Here is a 9,568-nt window from a genome sequence, read left to right on the forward strand (position 1 = left end):
GCTCTCCCCAGGCTCAGGCAAGCCGCGTACTCCTCAGGAGAGGTAAAGAGGCGGCCGGGGGGGGGGGGGTGGGTTGGGGGGTAGGGCTAGCTGGGAAAGCTGCGGCAGGTCGCCCGGCGTTGGAAATGCCGCGCAGAGGTACTTATTTGCTGAAGCACGCGCCACTGACCACGTATAGTGGATGAAAATTTGATAAAGTTCAGAATGATCTCTCGTGGAGGCATTTCTAGCGTTGACAATTCTGCGTTAAGCAGGTGATGTTCTATCAGCTGTTTCAGAATCTACCCAGACAATATGTATCTAGTTATATCGTTAAAACCATTGCTGTGACACTTGCTCCTCCTCCCTGTCAGCTACTTCACATTTTGTCTGGCATTAGATGAACTTAAGCAACATTATATGCTAATCACCTGTAACACTCATTTTACAGTTCGGTTATTTCTGAATTATGAATGCGTAACATTTTCATAAACCCACATTTACTGTAAACTTTTTTTAAGGGTTCTTACACTGAAACCTTACATGTGAAGTTTCCACTTCAATATGCTTTTCTGTACAGAAAAGTTAGAGACCTACTGCACCATATAACGCAGTAATGGAAGCATTGACACGGTTTTAGTTATGATACTGGGCAGAGCAATTGCAAGATGACAGTGTTTAAAAGCAAAGTTATGGCTAAGGATGCAATAATTTATTTCCCATTTTAATACTTCTACAAAATTTAATTTGTGTTCCAAGAAAGAAAAAAAGTAAAGGCAAAGAGTAATCTGGTTTCAATTACATGCTGTAGAATCGTTAGTAGGCCAGAGAATAATTTGAAATATTTTCTTATTGGGGCAGCCCTGTAGGAACATGAAGCATACAGGATTTTATTGCTTCTTTCCTGGTTCAGTGACTTGAAAGATGAATTAAAATAGGCATTTGTTTTATCTGGGTACTGTAAAAAATGTTTTTCTATTCCACATATGCTTTCCAATGATGTTTGTATGTATGTGTTGATCAAGGCTTCCTAAACTGATTAGAGATAATGGATACTTTTTGACTGGAATATCAGATACTTTTGAAAAAATGCCTCAAATTGGGCACTGATGTATCAAGGTACCCCCAAACTGATAGTTTGTATGTCCAAATCGTGGCCAGTTTTGGCTAACCTGCACTATTTGCACCATATCATTTTTTCTCATATGAATGACATATGACTAAATTAAACTAGTTTTTACTCACACACGTAATATTTACCTTCCAGTTGGCATGCTGTCAGTAAAGATTTGTAGGACTGGACCTGAAGGTTGCATTACACGTTACCATTAGTTGAGATTCACAAACTAAGGATGTAGCTTAATGAGCATAAATATCTCTCTTCAAGCGTGATAAAGTTTTGAATGCCAATTTATCTTATTTTCTTTTCCTAAGTTTGCATAGTTACACAGCAGACAGCCCTCTGTTGAGGCAGACGTTATTAAAAATATAGTCAAAGAAATTTAAAGCATTGCTTACGGTATCATTAAATATATTGCAAATAGCGGTAAGCCGTGTCTGCCAATTATACCATAAAAAATGGCTTGCGTAGTACTAGACTTTCCCCTAAGTACCACATAGCTCAGGATTTGTACTAAGTACTAAAATAACCAGAATCAACAGGAGAATGTTAACTTAAAGTGAAGCAGTAAAGCTAGCATCTGCAGGGGGAATGAATTGGATTTCACAATGTGTGCGTGTCATAGAGTTTGTACGAACAGCATCGGGTAAAGGTTTCTGTTCCTTAAATTTTGCTGCTATTTGCTGTTGGTGAAGTCGGATAGCAATCTTCCTCCAAAAGGCTTCAACAATTTTTTCACTGTAAGTGGTTTAAACAGAGTACTTGCTTTTTACCCTACATAATTCTCTTTTTCAGACTTTGGATGGCTTTGTTTTCGTGGTAGCATCAGATGGCAAAATAATGTACATCTCAGAAACAGCATCTGTACATCTTGGCTTATCTCAGGTATGAGTGATTTATTCTGCCTATCTGTTAAATACAGATGCTGGATTTGGAACCTAACGCTAGGATCTTGCCATGTATGCAATGTCATTGTTTTTTAGGGGTATTTGAAGCTTCAACTTTGTTCTCCGACAAATGGCCTTACTTAAATATTCAAGTTTCCTTCACTTACAACCACATCATGACTATCTTTATATCTTTTCTTGTTTATTGTAATTTACTCCTCATTACCTTTAAGAAGGGTAATAAATAATATGATATTGCAAATTGCAGATATATACAGAGCTTGAAACCCAGAGCTATTGCCTGTGTGGTAATGCTATACGTCTGAAATAAAGTTTAGAATTCAGGTCTATATGTTTTAGATTGTGTAAGATATTGAGACTTGCTATGAAATAGAGAGGAAATCTGATGTGGAACATGAGTTTTATGGTAAATGTGCTTTAGGAAAAAAAGAAAAGGGGGGCAGATTTATGAGTGTTCACATGGAATTCAGGGTAGTTTTTCCTGAGTTTTTCCAGCTCAGTGGTCTTTTCAGTAAAGCGTTTTATATGGTTGTGATAGAACTCATAAAACTCAGTTTACTACTGTTCTGCACAAGAAGTATAAGGGTTTTTTTATTGGTTTTTTTCTTAGAAGGACATTTCTAATTTTTTACCTTCTTGGGATAGGCACAAGGGCAAACAGCCTGAATTTATTGCAGAGTGCAAGCTTCCATACATTTGTGTGTAAATGTATTACACAAATTCATCGGTAGCACCTGACCTAAAGGTTGCCAAAGTCCAGTAGAAAAACTCCTAATTAATTTCACTGGGCCCTGGATGAGACTTGCGAGAAACAGAACTGTTTCTTCAGAACCAGTTGCAGCTCAAACACTTCTCAGAGTTAACTAAAGTGAAATAAAGACTTAGTAGCAGAGGGAAGAAAAATGAGATGAAGGTGAGAGAGCACAGGATGTTCTGAAAATGTCTGGGGAATATGCCCTGCGGCTGTTCCAATAAATGGAGAAGGGGCTGAGTTGTGGAGATTATATGTGTACTTTAACTTTGGTAGCAACATATTTCTAATTGAAAAATTGTGAAGTCCTTTGGATGTGTGTTTATAATAGCAGTATTAGAATTAGTAGCTGTGAGAAAAAAAAATAGAACTCTAAATAGCTAGAAAAAGGAAGTATATAATCTCATAAACACCACTTCTAAATCCAAAGGCAACTACAATCCCTGGTTTTGTAATCTCTTTTAGTAAAAGTAATTTTGAGAATCAATATTCTGTGTGGATACTTTTTTCCTGCCAACTTTAAAAAATGTGTCCAGGGAACATTCTTAGTTCAAGCAGCTTGTTCAATTGAGTCTCTTACAGTATAGTCTTAGTTGCTTCATAACATTTAATGCATGTTCAAATTCCTTTAAATATTGCTTTGTTTTAGAATAAATTTTCCTAGAGAACGGCCATATTTTCTATTCTGAATCAACAGCATTATTAGATGTTTTTCTCACCCCAACTTTTGAAAAGATCCACTATGCTGCTGGCTGCTTAAATAGTTTCATTTAGTCAGTACAATTATTCCAAAGCACTGAGTGTTCCCATCTGTCCTTGCTAAAGTAGAGCTTCATTGTCCCATGCTGCTTGCTGTTTGATAAGTGCTAACTGATCTTAAAGGTTTTGTCCAGAAATTGTTTCTTTGTTTTCTTTCTTTTTGAGGAATAGCGAGTCATCAGATCTTGTAGGTTTCACTATTATCCAGTCATCTGGTGAAATTAAAGAACTGCAGGATCAGTAGGGCACTAAATAGACTTGGCCACATTCAAGGAGAAGGGACTGAAAGTGTCATACAGGCTTTAGTCATATTTAGCCTTCATGCCCTCATGGCCCTCTGCACAGACTGAATTCCATGTGCATTGCACATGTAAATGTCTATAAACCCTTAGTGCAAGAGGTGCCACGGAAAACTAGGTGATTTGGTCATATTGCTTATTGAAGTAAATATAATAAGCAAAATCACAAATATTTCAATTTAGCAGATATTTGTAAATGAATGTGCTGTATCCTTGAACTCCCCAGAAAGATACAGATTGGAGAGAACAGAGGGATGTGAAATTTAAGGGCATGTTTTAAACTCTCAAAGTGCTCAGGAGTTTCACAGCACAGTTTTTTATTTATAAATACAAATCCCCAGCTAAACAAGACAGTATTTTTTTCCCCTCTTTCCTCATACTGTTTTATCATCTATTCTTGTTGTTTCTCAATGCTCTATTTTTGAAGGGACAATTTTGCTTTAAGTAGTACTAGCATTAATACTAGGCTACTCCTACGTACTAGGATATTAATACATTAACACTAGGGTATTCCTGTAAGCTTCCTAGGGCTCTAAATGAGTTCTTGTTCCTACTTCTCTGGAAATCACTGGGATTTTTGCCACTGACATCAACAAGAATGAGATTGGTCTGTAGAAGCAAATCCTGCAAGTCTCCCTCACCAAGTCATAATCCCACACTATATTTTCAACAAGTGCTCTTATAGAGCTCCAGCCAATACAAGCTGAGACCAGAGTGATGATGATTGTAGAAAATCTTTTAGAGTGTGCATAGAAAGGCCTTTTTATTAAATAATTTGACAATTAACTAGTCCACACATCAATTTCCAGTTAAAGTGCAATTTGTTTAAAAAGATATATTTAAACTAAATAAAAAGTCCATTTAAAAATATTTTGCAGGATATTCTTGGAGACCTACTACAGTAGCCTTTATCTACCAGTTGATCTTGAATTTAACTTCAGCAGAAAGAAATTAGAGCTCCTGAATAACCCTTCACTGGCTGGTGTACTTCAGCTAGTTTAAAATTTAAGAACAACATTAAGGATTGTTTTCCAGTACTACTACACTCACTTCTGTCTGCAGCATCAGAAAATCAGAAAAAATATTTCTGAAAAGGCTACATCCTCATTTGTGGACCTATCACTTGATTTTGTGGCTTTGGATTTTGATCTTCCTTTGCTCTCAACTGTAACAGTAAATACTGTAAATACTGATGGGTAGGACCCCTTCCTCCATCTAATTTCAACTGGCCCCAGACCAGTGTTAAACTGACTTGTACTAGCTGAGAGAGCCAGTTTCTTGCCTTTTCTTTTTCCATGGATAACAAATAGGTTCAAATTCCCCAAATATTTTTTCCCCTTAGGTTCCAAAGACACAGAATGGAGAGGACAATCCTCTCGGGAAACAATGGTGAAAGATATATTTTTTCAAATTTTGAAAGTCTGGAGCTTATTCCAGCCATTTTCTGGGTCCATGAGGGAGCCAAGCTTATCTTTAACTTTTGATAAGTCTTGAAATATTTAACCACAAACATCTGAACTTTTCCAAGAGTTTATTTTACTTTCATCAAATAAATATATGAAAGGCAAAATATGTAATTATTTGCTCTAGAATCCATCTACTTAGTCCTCCGTTTATTATGAATTGTTTCTTGGCAGCAAAAAAATGTGCAGCTGAGTTACACATAAAAAACCTCTTAGTAGGAAACAGCGATATTTGGTAGTAAGCAGGTATTTACAGATATTAAAAAGCTGCATCAAGGAAGCTGGTTTAATAAGACTGAGGCATGGGGTTTTAGAAGGTTTATGAATTGAACTACATAATTTATTTTTTTAAGTTTTCAGTGTTTCATTGTAGGCTTTAAAATAGCATGCATGCACTATGCATAGCAGGAGACTGTGGTCAGTTTCAAAATTATGTATACATATTTTGGTTATTTGACTCTTACATAGCCCCCATCTCCTTGCTGACGGCTTTATGTTTCCACTTGCATTTTTACAGTCAATTTTGGTTTCAGTGTTGTATGTTCACCTCCCGCTGATTTTGCTGGGGTTGCAGATGCATACATCAGAGTAGAAAATATTCCTATGTGTATAACCAGAAAAAATAGTTATTACTTTGACAAAGCACTTTAGTTTTGAATTTTAGTTATAAGCCCTGGGATACAAATTACAGTTTGGATAAAACTGTGACCTTGTGTCCAGTCCTGTGAATCCTGTGCGTGTCCTTTTGAAATAGGTAGTGACTTTAGGAAAAGCAAGAGACACCCATGAGTTATACTTTGTAAGAGAGTAGATGGATGTTGATGTGGTTATGATTATACTCGGTAACAGCAGAGATGCAACAAGAGCTTTTAGATTACTACAGTTGATGATGCTAGTCAGGTTGGTTGGTGTTGTTTCTGTAAGAACGTCTTTATATTGAAGGGAGGGAGAGATTGTTTGCACATGGCCACCCATGAATGATTTTTTTTTTTTTTTGAAACTGTACTCTCTGATACAATTTTAGTTTCAAAGGCAAAGCATACTCTTCAGTAAAATTCCTATTAGCTAAAGATAAAATAGTAACAACAGGGTCATAACCGATACTCCCTTTTCGTTTGAACACTGACCACAGCTGTCCTTTTTTGCAGTGATAATTTTTTTTGTGTTCTGGTTTACTAGGCATATAGGACAATGAAATGCCCATCACCATAAGAATTATTAGATTTTTAAAAAATCAGGTTTATGTGTCTGTAGGCGATTTACAGAGTTAGCTATGGACATTTACAATGTGTTTTTCCCATGTAATGAAAAACAAACAGATGCATTGAGAAACATGACTTAGAGTGAGATTGTATATTCTCCTTCCTCCCCCCCTGCCCCCCAAAGCTTGAATATGGGGTGTTGCTATAACAGGTCCCCACCTGTTACAGTCCTGAAATGGAACAGCCAGTGCTTTTTAAGGAGAACTTTTAGAGAAAATTTCATAAATGAAGCAATGTAGGTAATCTCCTTTCCCTTCCCCTTTCCCTTTCCCTTCCCCTTCCCTTTCCCTTTCCCTTTCCTTTCCCCTTTCCCCTTTCCCCTTTCCCCTTTCCCCTTTCCCCTTCCCCTTTTCTCTCTCTCCCTCTTGTCGTCTCTCTTTATTTTCTTCCTCTTTCTCTCTGCCTTTCCCCCTCTCTTTCTTTTTTTTCCTCTCTCCACCTCTCCTTCTTTCTCTTTTTTTTTCCCTTATTCAGTGAAATTTTATTCTGCTTAGATTATCAAATCAGTGTTGTTTTTTTCATTTTTGCAGGGAAGGGTTGTTGGAAAGAAGCAGTGGGGAATAGATGGCTAGAAAAAAAGTTAGTTTGCATAGTCTTGGGAAGAGACATTCCATGAATAATGCAGAAAATGGAATGATGAGAAACATTTTCGGAAAAAGATTGCTTTGTGGGCTAGACAACTTCATTTATTCCAAAGAAAAGGCAACTCACACATCTTAGTAAATCAGTAGGATTGCCTCAGAATAATAGGTTAAATTACTTCACCTCTCAGCTGTCTCTGATCTTAGGGGCCCAAGGCACATCAGGCCACACTGAACAATTGGGCAGCCTGACACTAATTTAAAACACAGGCTCAAAGTATTGGTTCACTCCTTAAATCAATTACTGCATCTATCTGGAGACTTTTGTTGGTGAGTTTTATACGTGGCAAATAGAGTTAGCAAAAAGGACATACGGTGCATGCCATTCATTTTTTTGTGCAACAGTTATTATGGGTACAACAGTGGGAAAGACAGAAATACATTCTTGCGTGAGCAAAGTTCAAGTGAGAAGGGGGAATACACAGATATTTAAGACAGATCTAGTCTTTACTGTGCATGTTTACTTAAAGCAGCGAAGGCTCAATCCAGTGCCCATGAAAATCTATGGATGTCTGCCTTTTGAATTCACTGGCTACTGTTCTGTGCCCTTTGCACTGCTGTGGATTGAGTGTGGTGGATCATCTTTGAAAAGACACAAAAGAATTGTCTACGTCTAGTGGTTTGGCTCTGAAGGCTCAGCTGCCAGCTGAATGCAGGTGATAGTTTCTGGGAACCTGTAGAAACTTTTTTTTTTTTTGATATCTGTCTTCTTGAGGGACATTAATACAGTTCACAGAGATTTTATCCCATTTTGTGGCAATCTAACATTTCTACAGCTGCTCTAGTTTATCATTTCATTTGCCAGCTCTCTGTAATAGCAGCTCTTCTGTATCCGGATCATCACCAGAAATTCCCACAAAAGCGCCTATAATATTAGTTACTGCCAAAGAAGGAATTCATTCAGTTTAATGGGTATAATTTGGAACACGGTTTTGATATTTTGATACACTCAACTTACGCTTTAAAAATGATGTGTAGTTACCCAGATGCAGTGCATGCAGGTTATTTAAGAGCACTTTGGGGATAGGAAAAAACAAGTCAGCTGCACTGCTTTATGTGTCACATGTCTCTTCACAGGTGGAGCTTACTGGTAATAGCATTTATGAGTACATACATCCTTCTGATCATGATGAGATGACAGCTGTTCTTACTGCTCACCAGCCTCTTCATCCTCATCTCTTACAAGGTACTTGTGTGATCTGTGATCAAACTAGCATTGAAAAACTAGAAGAAGTAACAATGCTAGGCTGAAATGTGACAAGTTCATATTTACCTGATATGAAGCTACGTACACAAATGGAGGAGGAGCATGAACTTGAAACTGTGACCTGGCATTTTGGTTTGTTGTAGTAAAGGGAATAAGGTATCCTCGATTAAATAATGCTTTTAATGACAAGGAATCCATGCAGTTCTAAACAGGTCTGCGCAGTATTAGTGGAGAAAAAAAAAAGGAATAATATGTTAGGCAATTGGGAAATAGGAGGACACTTTTAATGTTTCAAAAGCAACTGTTAAATTTGAAGCTTGGACAAAAAAAACAGATCTACTACCCTCCACTGTAGGAAGAGCAAAAACGGGCTTTGCAAATGACCTACATTTAGAAACTCTCATTAAAAAGTGATCTCTCCAGGAAAATAATGTCCTCTTGCCTTGATACTGAATTATTGATTCACCAAGCCTCTCCACACATCCTGTTCAGGTGCTGCAGATGATTCACCCACGCGTACCCATACAGCATGGTGCTAAGCTGGATGGAGTGTCAGGGAAGACAGCAGAACTTACTGATTATATGAACGCCTGGATCAGACTGTCCACCCTGGCTGTGGTTATTAACATAACCCTTGTTTATTAAGTTGTTACTTCAGTGCTGTAATTACTATATAACTAACAAAGATATGCTCATCTTTGCACTGTCTTCTTTGGTAGCTTTTGTTTCCTTGGGGGCAGTTCTCTGAAATAACCTGGCTCCATCATGTACTATGTACTTTCATATGTATTTCATAACTGCTTAATCAGTTAGAGCTCACATCCTGCTAGTTTTTACTGGCCTTCTTAAGGCACAGCTCCAAAAAGCATGAGGAGCTTTGGGTTTGCACTACAATTCTGTTTAGGATCAGGCATTTTTTTTTTTTTTCCACAGTTCTGGTGCCTGTGCATTTTTTGTACTTGGTGATCTCACCACAGTTCTGACTGCTGTGGTTCCATCAGCACAGAACCATGTACCCTCTGCATGCAGGGAAGTTTAATGTTCCTGGAAGCGTACATACTGCTCTTAGTGGTGTAAATGGAAGAATTATCTTATCTTCCTTCTCTCTTCTTCTTCACCAAACAGGTTGTCTTGTGTACCCCTTGGTGTCTTGAAAAACAAACTCTTATTTTTCTTGCA

At 37.6% G+C, this 9,568-nt stretch overlaps 1 protein-coding gene across 1 annotated transcript in view; it reads left to right on the forward strand.

Moving 5' to 3' along the window:
• SIM2 (SIM bHLH transcription factor 2) overlaps positions 1 to 9,568 on the forward strand; it is a 58,817-nt gene that overhangs the window by 10,803 nt on the left and 38,446 nt on the right. Inside the window, exons 2-3 of the mRNA XM_009640988.1 lie at positions 1,857 to 1,984; positions 8,260 to 8,368. Coding sequence (XP_009639283.1) covers positions 1,857 to 1,984; positions 8,260 to 8,368 — 237 coding nt within the window. The remainder of the gene's footprint in view (positions 1 to 1,856; positions 1,985 to 8,259; positions 8,369 to 9,568) is intronic.

This window comes from Egretta garzetta, unplaced genomic scaffold, assembly GCF_000687185.1.
Source record: "Egretta garzetta isolate BGI_Z169 unplaced genomic scaffold, ASM68718v1 scaffold45, whole genome shotgun sequence".
In the NCBI taxonomy this organism is placed as follows: domain Eukaryota; kingdom Metazoa; phylum Chordata; class Aves; order Pelecaniformes; family Ardeidae; genus Egretta; species Egretta garzetta.